General features: G+C 43.8%; 1 protein-coding gene across 1 annotated transcript; it reads left to right on the top strand.

The window, feature by feature from the left end:
• Positions 1 to 325: 325 nt before the first annotated feature.
• Positions 326 to 16,622, top strand: fastkd2 (FAST kinase domains 2). The gene is made up of 11 exons (XM_063211808.1): positions 326 to 1,315; positions 2,362 to 2,465; positions 2,649 to 2,757; positions 3,294 to 3,417; positions 3,628 to 3,767; positions 4,458 to 4,630; positions 5,547 to 5,716; positions 6,034 to 6,261; positions 12,913 to 12,985; positions 14,837 to 14,951; positions 15,946 to 16,622. The coding sequence occupies exons 1-11, from the start codon at positions 704 to 706 to the stop codon at positions 16,084 to 16,086; spliced, it is 1,989 nt and encodes a 662-aa protein (XP_063067878.1). The 5' UTR covers positions 326 to 703; the 3' UTR covers positions 16,087 to 16,622.
• The last annotated feature ends 5,056 nt before the right edge of the window (positions 16,623 to 21,678 follow it).

Raw genomic sequence — 21,678 nt, 5'->3', positions numbered from 1 at the left:
CGCTCCCATTTCATCTCGCTCCCACTAGCCAGACTATCGGTACCACCGCCATATGACGGAGCCAGTTATCTTGTTGATGTTAGTTTTTTGTTTCTAACCCTAACCTTAACCCTAACCCTAAACCTAACCCTAACCTTAACCCTAACCCTAAACCTAACCCTAACCCTAACCCTAAACCTAACCCTAAATTGCTTGTATGTGGCAGTATATGATAATACGTGAAATATAATCGGGTGGGACCGCACGTCCGGGAGTGATAGAAACACCTGGGACCGCACGTCCGGGAGCGAACTCAGTTGGGAGTATCAATCCCCTTACCTTGCCAAAACACTCTTTGGATTGTAGATTTTGTTAAGTGTTTGTTGTTCATTAATAACCTATGATACGACATTTGTGAATTTTAAAATGAACTGCAGAGTTTGTGGCATGGATCTGACTGTAACCGATGATAAATGTACTGTATCCGCTGATGGAAAGAGTAAAGGTCGCATGAGCATCAAATGTCATCGGGCCACATAACAGTCAACCTATAGAACTAGTATATTCTAAATACTAACAGTTTCTGTCTTTTTTGCGGACAAGAAAGTATAAAGTACAAAAGCGTACAACAGGTACAAACATTTTGTCGTCAGTTTTCTGCAGAGTTGGGGCCCAAGTCCACATTACCTCACTTTGCAATATCGACATCCATTTTTAAGAAACAATGAATGTGTACAAGACGGGCGAGGAGGTCTTAAAGATAGCCTTGAGGTTGAGCAGATGCAGACATCTTTTATCAGGGGCACACCTGGGCCCTCTACTCCAGAGGGGCCCCTCACACCTGCATCTGCCACCAGCTTCATCCTCCTTGGTGACTGTAACAGGACATGCCAGCACAGTCAGGTACTACTCACAGGGAGATCGTTTTGTTGCACCTGCAGGGGAATCTGTGGATGTGCAAACTTCCTCTGAGTCCCAGGGGCCCAGACGGACTAAGAAACTTTATGCCAAAAACGTATTCTTCGAAAAACTTGACGAGTGTTCCTCTCCGAGTGATGTGCTGGACCTCCTTGGCAGCAAGCCTGTAACGCAGCGGCGCATCAGCAACAGCCTACAGCGCATATGGAATTCCATCAAGAAGCTCTCCGATGACCAGCGACGCTACGAGCTGAAGCTGATGTTTGAGCACCCACGCTTTGAAGAGCTGTGCCATGATCTGATTGCGATGGCCCCGGAGATGCAGCCTGAGGCCATGGCCTTCAGTCTGCTCGCCCTCGTCAGGTTGGATGTCCCTCAACGCAGCAGAGTGGTGCAGACGCTACTCAGAGTCATCCAGGTACACTACACCAGTGGTTCTCAACTGGAACAGTCTTGGGACCCACCATTTTCCACCCTCATTTGGTCGCGACCCAATTTTTTTAGCGTTCAATTCAATTCAATGCCATTCTCAAAATGTAACCAAGAGATTGTATGCCTATCTATGACAACAGATGACACGGAGTTCAGTAGCCTATCAAAATAAAAGTTGTTAAGTGTATTATTATTTTTTTTTACACCAAGGCTCCGCGACCCACCCAAGACCCTTCCGCGACCCATTTTTGGGTCGCGACCCACCAGTTGAGAAACACTGCACTACACTACACTATCAACTTGCCTGTGGTACTGTACAGGGACTCCTGTAAGAAGCCACACCAATAATGCCGTAATATATTATTAGTACCATATACTGTGTTTGAGGCATTCCGTGTGAAATCAGACACTTTGGGGAACAACTGACATGAAAGTCATTTCATTTGGGGCAGCAGTGGCCTAGTGGTTAGGGAGTTGGTCTTTCAATCTGGGGATTGTGGGTTTGAATTCCACCTGACCTCTCCCTACTCACCTAACCTCACTTTGCTCCAGGGACTGTCACCAATAACCTGAAAAATAGTGTAAGTTGCTTTGAATAAAAGCGTCAGCTAAGTGTAATGTAATAATAATGGTTAATATCAGTGCCAGATTTCTGCATATAAAGTTCCAAGGTTCTACCTCGTCACTAAAAAGGCATACCAAGTTTCATTAAAATCTGCTCTGATCGGACCCCAAAAGTTTCTGACTTCACATGAATTGACCCATTTCAGTCTATTTTAAAGTACTATTAAAGTATTGTGGGTATTATTTCATATTGAATAGAGTGCCCAATTCCATACACCTGGTCTAGTTGTCAGGCATCGAAACATCTTTGATGGAACTATGGAGTAGCACCGAACTATGATAAAATCAGTGGCATTTTAATGATTTCCTAATTTTTCATTTTAAAGGAGACGTAAGCAGACAGAGTGTTTGAAATGTGTTACCCAAATGCACTCTGCTACTCTCACTGTATTGTGTCTTTCTGAGCAGGAAAACCTGAACCACTTTGATGAGCGGCCCCTTGCCATTCTTGCTGGAGCTTTGGAACACATGGAGGATCTGCCAAATGTCCAGGCGCTCAAGCATGGATTCAGGTGATTTGGTTTCACCTTAACTGATATTCATAACTGATCTGACGCTGTGGCAGGCACTGTTTGCCTGTTCATGAAGAATTACATTAATCAAAGACTGGGAGAGCACACATAATATTGTGTTTCCAATTTCTTGTGTGTTTGTGTGTGGTTGTTGGTAATGCCATGTTTTGTCTTGTTTTTCAGGTTGCACCTGGAAAGAAATATGCCCTCTTTTTCCAACATACTTTCACTTCAGTCCGTCATGCGTGCAGTGGGGAGGGACAGTTCTAATGAACTAAAGAAGAAATTTGAGGCGAGTAAATGCATTATTCACTGCTGCAATAATTATATATTTCGGTTAAATCTTACTTGACGTGTGGAACTTTACTCAAAGAAATCATCTAACCCCCTCTCAGTAATAATGAGGGCTTCAAACCCGCAATGCTGCTTTGTTGAACTTTCATTTTGAAAAGTTGCTGTCCTTCTGTCCGCTAGGTCAGTGTTTCCCAACCAGGGGTACGTGTACCACTAGGGGTACTCAAGCACACTGCAGGGGGTACTTGGAAAAATGTAATTTCAACAAATGCATGGAGCATAGACACACTGGAATAGAAAAAGCGATGTAAAACACATGTTAGGGGGTACTCATGGGACACCGAAAATGCCCGGGGGGTACATGAGAGAAAAAAGGTTGGGAAACACTGCGCTAGGTTCATGAAAGGTTTGGTATGAATGGGTCATAATGAAGCAATCATGAATGCTTCATACAGACTTCGTAACAGCTGCTATGAATGTGTTATGCAGGAACACGTCAAGTAAAGTGTTGCCTATTTTTTTGTCTTCCTACAGATGAGCGCCCTCGGCATGGCAGACAGCTTCTCACTTCCCAATTCGCAGTACATGCTTGCCTCCATGGCTGCCATGGGACTTTACTCAAAGCAACTCTTGGAAATGTGCTGTAAACAGATCCAGGGTAAGAATGGAAAGAAGGAAAAGATATTTTTTAAAATAAATCTGTATATCGTAGCTTCAGTAGCCAAACAAGGTGGAAATAAAAAGTACATACTCTATTTTAAGTAACGGAAATGTCCTCAAGTCTTCCAGTAATAATTTTTTCGACTTGCCATGAGCTCTTCTCCATGACGTCATCTCATTATTCATAATCTGCTTCTTTATCTTCCAGAAAATGTGGAGGGGGTTCCATTCTCCAAGCTGCTGATGGTCTTGAGGGCATGCCAGGATCTGCACTACAGGAACTATCCCATGCTGTCAGCCATCGCTGAGCATCTAGCCAACAGCTGCTCCATGTGGAACAACAAACAGGTGCTTGGATGGAAGAGTTGCTTCAAATTGAGGGCAGTTACATGTGAGCAGGGTTCTAAAAAAAAATCTTTGAAGGCCTCATTTTTTCCCTGTATTCAGTTGAGTTGAGGCCTTCAAATAAAAGAACACAGTCCCTACAGTTTAACATGGCAGAGGTTCCCTGATGTTTTGAGGTTGCTTTGCTGCCTCTAGCACTGGACTGCTTGACCGTGTACATGGAATTATGAAGTCTGAAGTCTATCAACAAATTTTGCAGCATAATATAGGAGTCCAGCCCTGAATCCCATAGAAAACCTGTGGAGAGATCTCAAAAGGCAGTTTGGAGAAAGCACCCTTCAAATCTCAAGAAGGGTGGTCTAAAATTCCAGCAGAGCGTTGTAAGAAACTCATTGATGGTTACCGACAGTGGTTGTTCGCCGTTATTTTGTCTAAAGGTTGTGCTACCAAGTATTAGGCTTTTTGGAATTTTGCGTAAAATGATCATTCATTTGACTTTTTTTTTCATTCTCTTTTGTGTTTTTGTATTGTAAGAAAAACAAAGGAAGATATTAATACCAAAGCATTTGTGATTGCAATCATTTTCTGGAAGAAATTGAGTATTATCTGACAGAATAGAAGGGGTGCCAATACTTTTGTCCAGCACTGTATGAATTTTAAACATTTCATTTTCTGATCATCTCCTTTCCTCAGATAATCCTCCTACTCCTAGCGTTTGAGAGGATGAACTTCCGCGCTGTAAGCCTGATGGATGTGTTTGCGGAGCGCCTCATCCTCAACTCCAGTGCCCTCACTCTCCCGGACATCCTCTCTGTCCTTAAGGTCTACGCCCATCTCAACCATGACCTGGGGGATCACAGGCAACCGTAAGCATCATTTCAACCAGCCTTTATCTAATATATATATTTTGGGGGGCTTTTTTATGCCTTTATTTGACAGGACAGTCGAAGATGGTGACAGGAAGCGAATGGGACAGAGAGACAGGGGAGGATCGGGAAATGACCCTGGCCGTACTCGAACCGGGGTCCCCGTGGGTGGGCATACAAGCCGCCTCAACCAGCCTTTTACATAGAGATTTTCCAAAGATATCACCTGGGAAAATTGCTAGTACTGTATGTTTAGTTATTACGTTACTCATAGTACTGTAGTAGTCGTAATAATCATAGTACTGTGCAAAAAGGCATTTAAGTTAATGTAGCCAGTATTGAAGGTCTACTCAACCATGATTACATTACATTACACTTAGCTGACGCTTGGATCCAATGCGACTTACACTTGTTTAGGTTCAGGGAGTTTGTTACAGGCCCTGGAGCAATGTGGGGTTATGTGCCTTGCTCAAGGGCACTTCAGCCATGGATGAAGGTGTTGGTAAGGGTGGGAAACGTCATTGTATGGATTAAAAGTGTTTTTGTTTGTTTGTTTTTAGTTGATTATCTAAGGAGCATATTCACTGCAGTACATTCATTATCAATTGCGAATGAATTCATGGGAATCAATCAGCTACGGTTGTACCACCTGACGTCGGAGCCCAAAAACCCATCATCGACACCTTATTCATAACTTTCCTACTTCTAACTAAAACATCATTGTATGGATGAAATCTTTTTTTTTTAATTGTTGTTTTGTTTTTTATTTATCTAAGGAGCATGTTCACTGCAGCACATTGATGATCAGTTACGGATTCATTTATGGGCATTTGCTGCAGTTTTAACACCTGACTCCTGAGCCCCCCAAAAAAACCCATCATCAACCCAGGAGGCGTGCCTTTTTGTAACCCCTCAGGTTCTTGGACAGCCTGACTGGTGCAGTGGAGTCCTATCTAGACAAGCTGTACCCTGGGAACCTCCTGAGGGCTGTCCTCTACTTCTGTATGCTCGGACACTTCCCTCCTCTCCTGCTGGAGAGACTCGTTGATAGAGACACCCTGGAGCAGCTCTTTAACCCTGGCACTGGTAAGGCACCGGGAGATGTTAAAATCAAAGACCAATATCTGGGCTTGCATGCCCACCCTTGGGGCCCCCGGTTCGAGTCCATCGAGTCATTTCCCGATCCTCCCCTGTCTCTCTGTCCCATTTGCTTCCTGTCACCATCTTCAACTGTCCTGTCAAATAAAGGCATAAAAGCACATAACAATATATTTAAAAAATATATATATATCATTGAGCCACATCAATCAGTCAACCAATAGAGATATACGTACGTATCTGTATAGCACAATACTGTACATACACAATACTGTACTTAGATGTGTTGTATGCTGTTTTCACAGATAAAAAGCCATTCAAAGGCTTGGAGCAGAACCTGCACTGTGTGGACCTCTGCCTGCGTCTGGACCAGAGCTCCGTCCCTCGGCCCCAGCTCCTGGCCTCCATGCTTGGCGACCTCTCGCCCCCTCCACACCCCCCGATTCCCAGCACACTGCTCAGCACACTACAAGGCCTGAGAGGAGTGGAGGCGGTACAGCAGGGCTTGGCCGTGGAAAAGGTGTATCATGTTGGTAAGAAGAATGAATCGTCTCATTTCGATTGTTTAGACACTTACTGCTGATGTTTACTGAACGCACACTATTAACTGCTTGATAACAAACGATGAAGGAGTTCATGCTGGTGCCTGCGAACGAACTACATGCGACTTAATTTAATAGGATATCACATTTCGGTAACACTTTCCAATAACGTCCTATTCACAGCTTTATAAACACTTAATTAACATTTAATAACAATTAACATTTAACAAAGCAAAGTGTTGTGTTAGCATAGTATTTCTTGCCCATTTATAAACATTTGTAAACATTTTGTTGATAATTAGTTCATTATTTATGAAGGGTTAACAAAGCTGTGAATAGGACGTTATTGTAAAGTGTTATCCGCATTTCATTAGTGTTCAGGTGAAAACCAAACCAAATACATTGTAAGATGACCTCTAACACATATACTCACTGTTATGATAAAAAAAAAATAGCTGCCTCTGGTATTACATAGGCTTTGCCAATGTCATTGAACTATATAGCTCGCAACAACCTATTGGGTCATTCCATGTCAATTCACACGCCTTCCCCACATGACCCTCTCCGATTTACCCGATATCTCACATACAGGTACCTTTTGATGTCAATTGAAAGAATACCAAGTATTAGCATCCTACGTCTAACGGTTGCGGAGATGAAGCCCTCCAAATGGGGGTGCCATGCCCACTTTCAAGCCTCTGAAGTGCATACAGAATTTACAAGCAGAGTTTGACACCTCTAGTTTTAGTGTGGAAGAAGATACAGGCCTAAAAATCACCATGGCCCCTCAATATGACCCTGTCTACCAGATGATGTACTTACAAATAGCATGCGTTGATTATTTTTGGCTATATTAAGCCTTAAAAATTGAATTTGTGAAAAGCGTGATGAAGAGTCTTGCCATTTTGGGGTTCCAGATCTTGGAAACTATGTATGCTTTGGGAGTTATAATTGATTTTCCATGATATTTGGGAACTGTACAGTCTATTCCAAAAAAAGTAGGGCACTCAGACTTTTAATCATGGAATAGGAGGGACTCAAAAACAGCTTTTGGACAAAATTACCTTACGGTACCCTCTACTTCAGGCCTCAAATTAACCATGTGGGCACTTGATGACTGGAACGCCCTTTTAACCCCATGTACAGTAGCATTGTATCAAACATTCAAGCTTCGAAAAACTTTGTTTTTCAAAGTTCTTCATATTAATCTTGGCCTTCAAAGTATATGTTTTTGTCTATGTTCACAGTGTCTGTTTTGTCTGCTGCCATCTGCTGGTCAAAAAACGCAACAACAGTGTAATGTAAGAAAACAAAAGGGGCTTGAAAATCTTGCCCATAATTTACCAATAAAGTAGCCTAGAAATCTAGACACCCCTAGGGGTTAAGATCGCTAGGCTACCAATAAAGCACTTTAATTCTACAGTATATTGCTATTAATGATTTTAACAAGCATAATGCAGAATGTTCAATCATGACTACATTTCTACCAGGACACACCCACCCCCATGTCTGGTAGAAATGTAGTGCAGGGTATGGCCATCTTGGGACTGACATCATGATTGGGCATTAAGCAGTCACACATAGGAAATTATTTAAACTACACATATTCATCATGCTTATTAAATTCATAATTAGTATATCGCAATATACTGTATAATAATTACAGTGCTTTATTGGTAAGTTATGGGCAAGATTTTCCAGCCCCTGTTGTTCTCTTACATTACGCTGTTGTTACTTTTTTATACCAGCAGATGGCAGCAGACAAAACAGACACTGTGATAAGATGGAGAGAAAAACATATACTTTGAAGGCCAAGATTAATATGAAGAACTTTGAAAAACAAAGTTTTTCCAAGTTTGAATGTTTGATACAGTGCTACTGTACATGGGGTTAAAAGGGCGTTCCAGTCATCAAGTGCCCACATGGTTAATTTGAGGCCTGAAGTAGAGGGTACCGTAAGGTCATTTTTTCCCAAAGCTGTTTTTGAGTCCCTCCTATATTATCTTTTAAAGTCTGAGCGCCCTACATTTTTTTTCAGCTTCTTTACAGTTCCCAAATATGATGAAAAATCAATTGTAACTCCCAAAGCATACATAGTTTCCAAGATCTGGAACCCCAAAATGGCAAGACTCTTCAACACGCGTTTCACAAATTCAGTTTTTAAGGCTTAATATAGCCAAAAATAATCAAGGCATGCCATTTGTAAGTACATCATCTGGTAGACAGGGTCATATTGAGGGGCCATGGTGATTTTTAGGCCTGTATCTTCCTTCAAACTAAAACCAGAGGTGTCAAAATCTGCTTGTAAATTTTGTATGCAATTCACAGGCTTGAAAAGTGGGCATGGCACCCCAACTTTGGAGGGCTTCATCTCCGCAACCGTTGGACGTAGGGTGCTTATACTTGGTATTCTTTCAGTTGACATCAAAATGTACCTGTATGCAGAGGTGTGACCAAGTCACTAATGTGCAAGTCACAAGTAAGTCTCGAGTCTTTCCACTCAAGTCCGAGTCAAGTCACAAGTCAAGACACATCTGACCAAGTCAAGTCCAAGTCCAAGTCGTACCCCAGCCAAGTCAAGTCCAAGTCCAAGTCTCATTTTTTTTCAAGTCCTTAACAAGTCACAAAGGGATTTTCTATTTGCAATCACAATTTCGATCATAAATTCATTAGTATAATAATGAGACCTGAGTAAAAAGATGACAATTACTAAAACAGTTGCTGAGAAATCAGTCTAAACCAAACTACTGCTTGTGCTGTGTATGTAAAATGACATTTAATTTCATATTTTTTTTTTCACATAAAAATACATTTCATGTGAATTTGTACTTAAACAAAGGAGCAACCATATGCCAAATATTTACTGTCCAGTGGGCAAATAGTCCTGTTGCAAGAATGTGTGCGTATGTGTGTGTGTCCGTTCCATCATCTGATGGCATAAACCTATTCCACTACTCCACCCTGGTCTTGGTGGTGGGCCGGTCATATCTAGTCAAGGTTTTAAGTTATACAGACTCTAGCATCATAACGCTAAGGACAGGACTATGGTTAACTTTTTCACTACAGGCAGGGCCGCTGACAGCTTTGGCTGGAAGGTTTTGTCAAGACATTAGGGGGGCATATTACACTTCCGACCTGAAAACGCGGATTCACACTTTCAGCGTACTATGTTTGAATTTACCCACAAAGGCCAAGGGTGAAAGTAGTAGCCTATTCATGTCTTACAGGTGCTACCCACCCTCCCCCCTCTCTTTACTGTAGTGTAACACTACACTAATGTAAACATTTTGGTTTGGCTTTAAAAGCCATTTTCCCTAAGGTACCATATTAAGCTCACCATTCTCATCAAGATATGACATACAGCAGGGGTAATCAATTTCTTTTTTTAAAATTGAGCCCAGTGTGTGTGTGTGTGTGTGTGTGTGTGTGTGTGTGTGTGTGTGTGTGTGTGTGTGTGTGTGTGTGTGTGTGTGTGTGTGTGTGTGTGTGTGTGTGTGTGTGTATGGGGGGTGGGGCTACACATGTGAGACAGGATGATGAGTTAACAGCACAGCTCAGCAGGCAGCCCTGTCTCAGCTGGTCCATGATGTTCACTTCATCCCATTATCTGTGAACCCAAAAGCTGAGCATTGACAGTGTCATAACTGTGAACCCACCAATGAGCACATGCATGGTGCAGCACTAGGCTATATAGTCTGCTGTAGGCTACGTGCCAACAGTATTTAGCCTAGTAGACACTAGTCCATATGGGCTAAGAAATGAGGACAAAGTAGGCCTATTTAGTTGGATTGAATTCCTGGTAAAGTAATGATGAATTTCCTGAATTTCCCCCTGGGGATCAATAAAGTTACTCTACTACTCTACTCTACTATTGTTGAAGCTGATATCGGCATTGTCGCTTTCCCCCTCACATTCTCGCCGCAATGGCCCATCACCAACCATTTTTACTGCGTCACAGTCCAAGTTAACTAGAACTTCGTTTGCAGTCATTAATCCATGTCTTGTTAATTATATTAGGCTACTAGACTATTCACCAGCACGCTGTCAATTAAACATGGCGTTAGCGCTGCAGAATGTCAGTTATGGCAACGAGGTAACCTTGTTCTGCGCTTCTACAGTGTAGGAAGAAGGAAGGTGTGTAATGTCCTATCCAACATTTCGCTCTCATTTTCCCGAACGAATATGCGCCTCGCGCCATGCTCTCGTCTCCCTGTTCTCCCCAATCGCCCTCTCCTCCCCCACAAAGGCACTTGTATGCTGTTCATGCCTCTTCAAAAAGATTAAGTTCACCGTCCAGGTCATATATTGTAGCCAAACAAAGTTCTGCTTCTATGTTTCCTATTTTTTGTTAATTTGGAAAACAGGGTTACATCCCAGTTCTCCAGTGCTGGCGTCGTGTAGCTCTAACGTGTCATTTCCAAGCAGCGGTAATTGCGACTCCAAACTCCCCAAAATACCAAACAAAGCATGTAGTTCGAACTGTGAGAAACATAAGATAAAGCGGTGTCGACACCACGAGATACAAGGTTCGCGCGCGCAAGGACTGGGAGCAGCACGCGAGAGGGAACATGCTTTTTATCCACGGGAGCTGACCCATGTCCATGTCTTGCGCTGCTCAGCAGTAGCTTGCAACCTCTACCTCGCATTACATTTAAACTTCACGATAGGCTGCATTAAAGATTGCGTTTGAACTGATGTGGCTGACATGATAGTGTGTCAAGGCTGAGTTTTAAAACTTTCAAGGAACATGTATGGCATTATCTTACCATTTGACACATGGGACACTGCTACTCTGTTTTCAGCTGCCTGAGGCGGTATTCCAGGAATCAATGATAGCCCTGATGTCCTTAGAAATGTTTCGATTCAAGCCATCGAACAACAAGCAGTGAGGTTCGGGGCGCATAGCTTGTTTATAGCCCTCAAGCGCAAGCTTCGCGGGAAGCAGTGTTGCGTGCGCTTAGTTTCTTCAAAGTTTTTCCAATAGCCATGAAGTATTCCTCATCTCGCGCCTTGACCAATTATTTGACAATTTTGGTTGTTTGTCTTGTCTCTTTGCAAGACTGTCGTGAATAGGCTATAGGCTAAATGATTTCCCTTCGGAACCATTCACCCAGCATCTAAAGTAGGCAACCGGTGGAGCTCTTTTGATGGATGCAAGACCAACTCTGCTCGCATATTTTCGATTGCATGCTGGAAGACTAAGACATGTATAAACGTGTCTTTTTGTATTGATTCTAATACTCAACCGATGGTGGCTGGTCAATGCAAAGAATGTTACCAAGAGGTTACTCTTTCTAGACTGAGAAGCGCGAGCATGCATTTTCAGCGCGTGGAGTTGTGGTCGTGAAATAGCCCTGGGATATCAAGCCATAGCCTACGGACACATCCTGGGTTGGGGGAAACTTAAAAGCAGGCCATATTCGTAACGTTTACCTCGCCACATATCCATCATAACGTGGTTTTGTCCGCGATGGTGGAAATTATTCGCAAGGCTGCACTTCACTTGACTGACTCGCAAGCATAGTGTGTGGGAGCGGAACATAATGTAACAGCCTTTCGGGGGCTGAAGGCAAGCGCATTCATAAAGGAAAGGGGAAGCAAAACGGATAGGCGTATACTACTCTTTTATAAAACATCAATAGATTAAGTCCTGTGGTTCGGTTATGTCAGCAGTGTGTGTTTTTTTTTTATTTCAACTGCTTAAATAGCCTAATGTTCAACAATCAATGTCCATCACCATTTAGCTAAAATATTTAGACAGCTTGGTTCTCAGATCTCACTGAATTTCTGTCGTAAGCGAGAGAGCGAGAGCTTCACGTGTGTAGCCTACAGAGGCGTGTTGCACATCACAGCGCCCCACCACACACACTTCCTACAACATTGATAGAAAATATTTGTTGATCACAGTGCAAACTTCCATAGCCTACCCTATTAATAATGCAAAATGAGTTGGGGCTGAGAGGGAGATAAATTAACTTCCGCGATGGTTTAAAATGTAGGCTATGTTTGTTCTGGAGACTCGCAAATGGTGTTTCAGTGTTGCCGCTAGTCGCTGCGTCCAGGCCAGCCGCGTCCGGCCGCATCTGGCCGCCAATGATGGCATAGCACCGCTTAGGACAATGACGTGATTCAAACAAAGAATGTGGGCGGGCTGTTGCATTCTGAAAACAAGGGTTGGACTTGGACTTTTTTTTTTAGACCCAACATGGCAAGTCACGCCAAGTCATTGAAAGTTACAACTGTCAAGTCCAAGTCGAGTCCCGAGTCAAAGGCGTGCAAGTCGAGTCGAGTCGCAAGTCCTTTCTGATCTTGAAATTTCAAGTCGCAAGTCTTCACACCGCTGACTCGAGTCAGACTCGAGTCCAAGTCACTGGACTCGAGTCCACATGTCTGCCTGTATGCGAGATATCGGGTAAATCGGAGAGGGTCACCTGGGGATATTCTAGGGAATCATGTGAATTGACATGGAATGACCCTATTACAAAAAAGAGCTATTTGAACTAGTATTTTTTGAACTGTGAACAAACTATTAACTATAAACAGGTATGAACTATCAGCAAACTAGTTGATTTTGAAAAGTGTGCACTGAACTTTGAACTAGTTCCTTCCTGTAGAAAATGTAATTTTTCCACCTGTGTCTAGATTTCCAGATCACTCTCTCATCTGGCAGTTCTGAAATCAGCAAGTCTCCTCAGGACGATGCTCTTCCTCACACGTAAGGCCTCAAACAGACTTCCTGCACACATATCTCTTATTATCTTTAAATGACTCTCATAGTAATGGAAAGGAGAGGCTGGAGCACACTGCAGCTTAGTTTTCAAGGCTTTATTTATTTTGTGCACCCAAGAAGGTTTAGCAACACCGAAACGTTAGTCGGGTGTGCACACAAAATAAAGTCTTGAAAACTAAGCTGCAGTGTGCTCTCCAGCCTCTCCCTTCCAGTGATGTCTGTCCCACTGTGATGCACCTGCAAGCTGAGTGAGGGATGATGCGTAGAGTCCCAATTTTACTTTCGTAGAAATGTAACATAAGTCATGATTCATTCATATGCATACATGTAGTAAAAACAGGTGCAGCTGGTGTGGTATCTGCACTCAGTTTGCCTCGACTTCCATGGAGTATGGTGTCTCCTAATTCTTTAACCGGGTTGTGTTAAACAATCCTTGTGAAATTATTTTACCGTGTCTGGAAGATGTTTACTGTAATCACTTCCTTTGTTTAATCCAAACAAGAAAGAAGAATTCCAAGGCACTCTCATTTACCCAAGTTTCAAAAGCCTTTATTGCACTGGCTTAGTTCATTAACCCTTTTAAACCCCTTAATGCAGGGGTGGGGAACCTATGTCTTGAGGCAGTTTTATCCGCCCCCCAATGTAATTTTGATGTTATGCAGCTTCACATGAAATATGACATACTGTATTTTGTAATGGAATCTTAGAACTAGAGATGCACAGGATCCAAGATCTGGTTCCGGATCCAGCAGGATAATAGGGTTTTTTACGGGATCCGGTTCCAGGATCCAGGATCCGGTAGCCGAGGCTTTTCAGTCAAAATAGTTTGAGCCAACGTGATAAGAAGGGCCCACGTGTGCGAGTAGGATATGTGTTTCAACCCTTTCGTAGGATCCGGTATCCGGTTCCGGATCGGGCAGGACCTTAAGCAGTGGATCCGGTATCCGGCAGGATCCTAAAAATCAGGATCCGGTGCATCTCTACTTAGAAAATACAATTACAATACAATGAAGTTATATTCAGGGGACCTAGAGAAGGTGGGATCTGTTTTAAAGGTGGCTGCCTTCAATATAGGGCTAAAGTGCAGGTTTGCAAGTGGTTTGTCTTCATAGTACAGCCCTAGGAGGACTTTAACGGCCTCCGAATGAATTTGAAGTGGCCCCTTGAATGAAAAAGGTTCCCCACCCCTGCTTTAATGCATGCCATACCTCCAGTTGCAAGAAAAGTCATTGAAAAGTTAACTACCATAGTACTACAATATAACACAGGGCCTTTGGTAATGCACTTCAGCTTGGTCATTGACATTCTGTTAACAGCAAATGTTTAACAGTTTTTTAAGACTCCAACGCATTCTGACTTTCAGAATGGAGTAAAACCCTTTCTTTGTTTACTTAAAGGGGCACAAGGTAGGATGACATAGTTTGCGCGGTGCCCGTGGCATGCCTGTCTCAAAATCTACGCCGTAATAAAAAAAATGCTGTTTCGAGTTCATTTGATCACAGAATGCAGCAGTTGGTACAAATCTGAATACGGTATGGAAAGCGATTTTTCGTATGAAAAGTGTTTCCCACGACACTCGTTCAGACCGCTCTGTCTAAAAGTTGCTTTTGGGGTTTTCTGACAGCGGACTGTGGAAGTGATCACAAGACTCATTGTTCACTTATTATTGATTCACATAACCATCGTCTGACTCGGGACAGTGATTAGTTAAACTTTTAATCTGACCTGGAGCCCCTTTAACTGTCAGAGCTGTCATAGCAGGCATCAACATATCAACGGCTCATCCTTCATCTTTTTGTGAATAATGTTGCTCTCTTGCTTATTTCCCTGGTCCAGAGTTGCCCTGCTCTGCGCCCCCACCTCTGCCTACTGTTTCGGGTCCAAGCACCTGTGTGGCAGAATGGCTATGCAGATGCGCCACCTCACAGCCCTGGGCTACTCACCCGTGCTGGTAAGACCTCTTTAAGACTTCACCTTTAAGTAAAGTGAAAGCCGTGAAAGCCCAACTGAGAAACTCAAACTCCTATTGTCATTGTGACACAGCACTCCACAACATACAAGTGTTCACTGCACACTGCACACAACGAAATTACATTTATGCCTCACCCGTGCAAGGGGGCAGCCCCCAATGGCGCCCCAAGGGAGCAGTGCAGCGGGACGGTACCATGCTCAGGGTACCTCAGTCATGGAGGAGGATGGGGGAGAGCACTGGTTAATTACTACCCCCACCAACCTTGTGGGTCGGGAGTCGAACCAGTGTTCTGTTGAGATGAGCTGCTTCGTCGAGATGAGCTACCAGTATAAGCCGCAGAGCTCACTGCGTGGAGGTGCGCATGCGTGCGCATGCTCAGTAGCTAAAAGGAGCTCATCTTGACTGGGAGCTCATATCGACAGGACACCGGCAACCTTTGAGCTACAAGTCTGACGCCCTAACCGCTAACCTATGACTGCCCAATCTGCCCCATCTGACTCTAATGATCCACCTGTTTCTTTCTTGCTTCCTTGATTTCTGTCATTGTCTGTCTCAAGATTATTATTTTTTTAAGATTCAAGAGTCCTGGCATTACTTAAGCCAAAGCAGCACAGCATAATTTGTACTAATATTTTAAAAAGTAGAAAATAATGTGTGTGTGAGTGAGTGAGTGAGTGTGTGAGTGAGTGAGTGAGTGAGTGAGTGAGTGAGTGAGTGAGTGAGTGAGTGAGTGAGTGAGTGAGTGAGTGAGTGAGTGAGTGAGTGAGTGAGTGAGTGAGTGAGTGAGTGAGTGAGTGAGTGAGTGAGTGAGTGAGTGAGTGAGTGAGTGAGAGAAAGAATGTGTGTGTATTCAGTGGCCGTCATGTTGCAACATTTGTGATATCAGATTGAAAAAAACAATCAGCGGAAGGATTTGCCTGGTTATCTTCATGTTATGGTCTTTTCAATGTCCCTGTACTTCCCTCTCTTGTAGTTGCCATTGAAAGAGTTCCTCTCTCGGCCAGAGGAGCAGCGGTCTGAGGTGCTGAGGAGACTGCTGTTTCCAGGAGAACCAGAAGGGGGCACCACATCCACAATCCAAACCACCGCCACCACACATCCAGGGGAGCAGTGAAGCTGTGGGGCCCCCGGGCTTTGACTGTGCAGTGTGGGACACCAAGCATTTGCGAATGTAAAACTGGTTTTGGTCAGTCTTGGAGGGTTTGGTGTGTCCTTTGTACTTTTCTGGGATGTCATCTTCCACACAAATAGTGGATTAGACTGTAGAGTGACTCCCGACATTTTATGATGCAACTTCGGATTCTGTAAGACTGGGCATGTCATCTTCCACACACATAGTGGAGTAAATGCTTCCTGATGAAACATTGTTTTAGAAGCTGTCAGCACTTCTTTTTTTGTTTCTGTTTGTGCCTGTATTACCTCCAGTCATGTCACCAACGAGACATGTACAGTACACACATTAAGTCTTGAAGACAAACTCTTTAAAAGGGGGATTTGTTTACTTACATATGATCGCTCCCATCGTGTCCTTATGTTTGGATAAATATTACCCCTCACTGTTATTTTGTCATTTAATATGTCATTATTATTATTGAGATTGCAATTTAAAATTATATAAAATATAAGTTACTGGACAAGTTTTCAAAACAATCTTGCCTTTGTGTGAACGAACAATGTGACTGTGCACCTTGGATGCAGCAGATGGTGTACTTTAGACCAGTGGTTCTCAACCAGGGTGGCGTGGCACCCTGGGGTGCCGCACACACCCCTCAGGGGGGCCGCGGAAATGTGGCTGACATTATGTGAAACTGACCTACCGGTAAATAAATAAATAAATGATGTAATATAATACATATTTGTCTAAATTAATAATGACGTCTCAGTCAGTGGAATATTTAATCTTCCATTTGCACACAATAAAGTACATTTAGGTCGCCCCAGTATGGCCTACACCTGTCTGAGATAAAGCTGCTACTTCGAACATAGGTGGTGTGACGTCTCCAAATGTGTTACTTTTCTGAGCTTGTGTGGTATCAAATGCGATGCCATGTTACAGCTTATTGGTTTGGGGTGCCTTGAGATTTTTCATGAATTGAAAGGATGCCTCGCCTAAAAAAAGGTTGAGAACCACTGCTTTAGACTATGGGTGCCTGCTGTGACATGGTACCATCATATCACACCATGTAGAACAACAGCACAAGCTTGAACCAACCAACATGTACTGGTCTGAAGCAAAGTACAGTAAGTGTTACTATAGCTGAAGATGCCTATTAGTGGAAACTCAAAATGGCGGGCATGAGTCATGACCTTTTCATGTATGAAAACAGATTTTCCCAGTTATAATGAATGCTTACAAATTGATGGTGGTGGTAAATATTCTCTGTTGCAGCCTGCAAAAGAGACAGAGATCAGCACTCAATTACTGAATTCCATTGGGAATGGATGTCTCAGAACTGATCAGAGCATAGCCCAGGTTGAAAAAAACTGGGAAAACTGGAGCAGATACGTTTGAAGAGAGGAGATGCTGAACTGAAGTAGCCAGGCCGTGCCCTAGTGACGCAACAGCTTCACCGTTGCTACCAGTCAGGTCAAGAGCAATGCAAGTACTTTCTGAGTTCCCGCAAAATCGGGAACTCCTCCCACTTTGTTGGGAAGCAAACAATCATTAGCAAAACCAAGGGAGGCCGTTTGGGAAATGCCGTTTTGGAAATGTTAATTGTTATGTCTTCGAAGAGATTTGAAAGTCGATGGTAATCAGGCTAGAACTGAAACAGCTCTCAATTGAGGAAAATCATGCCCTAAGTCCTCCAGGTATCTTTAGTGACTGACTCTAGACAAAGGTTAATCATGGGCAGAGGGTCCTTCAGCACTCAGTCCCCCGATGTCCTTTGAGGAACTTAATGACTCTTTCTCAGTGATGAAATATTAAATTGGAAGAACTTGGCAAGAACATGAGTAAGATCTGGAGGTTAAGTTGTGTTGTGATTTTTGTTTCTTTAAGGATTTGATATATTTTCATGTATCACAATGTGTTTCACAAGATGTTTCAATTTAGCAGGAGATCTGTAGTTCTATGTTACCTGAAAGAGAACTTCCAGCAGATGGCAGTATTGTCCATTATCTCTGAAGACTATGGGTGCATCCAAATATGTGACCTTGCCTCCTCCACTTGTGCTTGTCTCCTCGTCCCGCCTCCTGACCCCTCCTCCGTTGAGAAAACGATAAAGTTTCCCAGCTGTCAGCCTCGCCACAACAACTTTTGAGGGACTGTTTTTCATTCACCATCCCAATTGCAAATGAGAAAAAGACTACAATTGAGCTTTTGCAAGATATTGAAATCTAATGCTGTTGTCAGTGATGTCATCATGACGAGAAGCAAGTGGAGGAGGCAAGTGGAGGAGGCAAGGTCGCATATTAAAACGCACTCCCTGAAGGGGACAGGGTAGACTAGAGCCATCTGACATGTTGCCAGAAGCTGGATATTTTTGGTGAATTCAGACCTCATCACACAGACAGATAAGGACTTAAGACTCCACTTGTCACTTTTGCCAATCCACACATTTCTGAACTTCTAATCACAGTCTACTTTTTCACGAGTGGGAGTAACCTGGATGACAACACATTTTTAGTAACCCATCTTCATATGTGGACTTCCTAAAAGTCAGTAAAAGACTGCAGCATTCCTTTTTAGCCCTCCATGTTCAAGTATGCGCACGAGTGGTATTTTTCCAACCTCATAATCACAGAGACCCCAATTTTTAAAGCATTCTGTACTTAACTTTCTAAACTTACTTTTTGGCAGGAACATAAAAAAACCTTGAGTCTAAGTTCAGGGTTCCATCATGAACTATAACTGATAATTCACATTCGCTTTGTCAGAGTGACAGCGTAATTCACTCCTGCCAGAATTTCACACTGGGGTGCATTTCTGGAAAGTGAAGTTGCTAACTATGTTAGCTACTTTGTTGGTTGCAATGCAATTTCCCATTGGCAACTACCAAAGTTGCTAACAGCTAACAACTATGCTTTCCAGAAATGTACCCCTGAATTCCAGTGTCACTGCAGATTTACAGTGGTCCCCCTACAGGGCCGGATTAAGGCACATGCTAGATATGGCTGCAGCCCAGGGGCCCCTGCCTGTCAGGGGGTCCTTGACTGGCCAAAAGTGGAAAATTGCACAATAGTGACAAGATTGAAAAGATTGGCAATATTGAAAAAATTTGTCCGTCATGTTGAGTACACTTGATAGACATGTTACCCTTACTTGCTTGTAATTAGGACACTGTCTATCTAAAATTTGTCACGAAATTTGACTTCCAGGGGGACCCCACAGCAACCTGTTGCTGAGGGGCCCCGGCCCGTCTTAATCCGACCCTGTCCTCCTATACAGTTCAAAACAGTACACTGCCACTGGCGCTGTATTGTCATGGTAATGCTCAGTACAAGTCAAGAACCTTAATCAAAGCCTTTGTGAACAGGTGCAGTTGCACAGTAAGGGGTGGGGGAAAACTAACAGCAGCTGAGTGTTTTATTGTTTCAAGAAGCAACAACAAGGAACTGGCCATGTGACTACTGTGGGTGCAGTTGTACGCCTATAGCACATAGAAAGCTGTGTGAGCTGAGCTCTCCATTCTGTTGAATATCCTGTGAACAGGGTGCTGGGTGCAGGCTTACCGCCTCAAGGAGATCAAACAACCTGGGCATTTCGACAACCCAATTGAAAAAGTGAAAGCCCCATTGGGAAACTCCAACTCCCATTGTCATTGTGACACAGCACACAACAAAATTGCATTCATGCCTCACCTGTGCAAGGGGGCAGTCCTCAATGGCGCCCCAAGGGAGCAGTGCGGTGGGACGGTACCATGCTCAGGGTACCTCATTCATGGAGGAGGATGGGGGAGAGCACTGGTGTGCTTTACTTTCCATCAGTAGTGGAAGAAGTCAGTCACAGAGATGATCTCACATTGAAAAGGCCATTAAAACAGGGAAACACACACACACACACACACACACACACGTACACACACACACACACACACACACACACACACACACACACACACACACACACACACGTACACACATTATGTAACAACAAAATGCACCAAAGACACACACAACCACACACACACGGCAGGTACTGCTGTGTTCAGAATAACTAATACTGGGCAAAAAAAACCCTTGCGTCTGTCCAAAATCAGGACTCAGGAGATGCCCATGTGTCTATAAATAGGTCCAGGGAGTGGGAGAGCTTCTGCGATGCGATAATACCTAATGAAGACAGCCAATGGAGCTGTGTAGACTGGGCTGGAGGAGTTCTCACGATGAAATATGCATAATGGCACCCTCCCCCAAGGGGGGGGGGGGCATGAAAGGCTTCTCCGCTCTTGCTCAAGCCCTAAATAGGGAGGAGAGGGAGGGAGGGAGGGGGCAGACCATCTGTCGACTGACTCGGCAGTGCCCGGTACCCAGTGCCAGCCAGCCAGTCAGCCAGCCAGAGTTTTGCAGCTTGATGAAGGCAATGTTTACTTTACACAAAGGCGTACAGTATAGTTCAGTACCACCACCACCACATCATCTCAGCCTGCCCAACAAACTCCCCAATGTGGGCCCTGCCGTGGCCAACCGGTAGGGCAACTCGCCTGCCATGTGATGTGGCTGAACCGGGTTCAATCCCGGCCCGGGTACTTTGCCGACTCCTCCCCGTCTCTCTTCCAATTCGCTTCCTGTCCACCTCTCACACTGTCCTATCAAAATAAAATGTAAAAAAGACACCCCCCCCACCCCCCAAAAAAAACCCTCTCCAATGTGCAGCCATACCAAACTAACCTTTTCCTGTGGAGACGTGACCAGCGAAGCTGATAAGGGTTGGACAACAGGGTCACTTGTCCCAGGCCTAGGGGAGGGAGAGGGGGCTGCCCACCCAGGATTGTGTCCTCATTACACTGTAAGAAGGGGACTGGGACCGGCAAAATCTGTCAGCAGCCAGTGCCAGCCAGCCAGAGTATGCATCTTGAAGGCAATGTTTACACCAGGGGTGGACAATTATTTTGGCCCAAGGGCCACATTGGGGTAAGAATATCGGCCGAGGGGCCAGAGTGCAGGCAACTTGTGTCAGTATAAGAAATAATGTACACTGACATAACTTTTTGCCCATTTAATTTCTACACGTTGTAATGAAATGTACTTGCAGTAGATGAATGCAGTAGCTTGGTTAAACTCAAAACCACAAGACCCCTGATTTTAAGCATGGTGTGTGACACTGACAACATCAGGAATACAATTCCTGATTCCGCGAGGCTAGCTGGTATCAGTTAGTCTGCGCAGCAAAGCCTGCTGAGGTGTTGGAGAGATGTAAGACATAATGTTTGCATACTCATGGATTGTTTTAGAAAGTTCGCAAAATGGCATGGCATATTTCCAAGCACTAAAATGTAGTCCTACATAACAGAACATGGGTTTTCCAGAGATATGTACTGTGTATATTCTACGTATACCTACAAATATTCTTTCGAGTAAACGGACCTCTACTGCAACAGTCTTTGATACAACATGGCATCTCTTCTGCTGTCCTAAGACATAGCAGGGCCAATGGATTGAACAGGTTGTCACCAATGGATCTCGCAGCAGTCATTGGCTGTTCACACCCGACAGGGGGGTTCACAGGGGTCAGTTGTCCCGGGCCCAGAGAGAGAGAGTGGGGTCA

Source organism: Engraulis encrasicolus, chromosome 12, assembly GCF_034702125.1.
Source record: "Engraulis encrasicolus isolate BLACKSEA-1 chromosome 12, IST_EnEncr_1.0, whole genome shotgun sequence".
In the NCBI taxonomy this organism is placed as follows: domain Eukaryota; kingdom Metazoa; phylum Chordata; class Actinopteri; order Clupeiformes; family Engraulidae; genus Engraulis; species Engraulis encrasicolus.
Note: the sequence above shows the minus strand (reverse complement) of the source record. Positions and strands in the feature narration are given on the sequence as shown.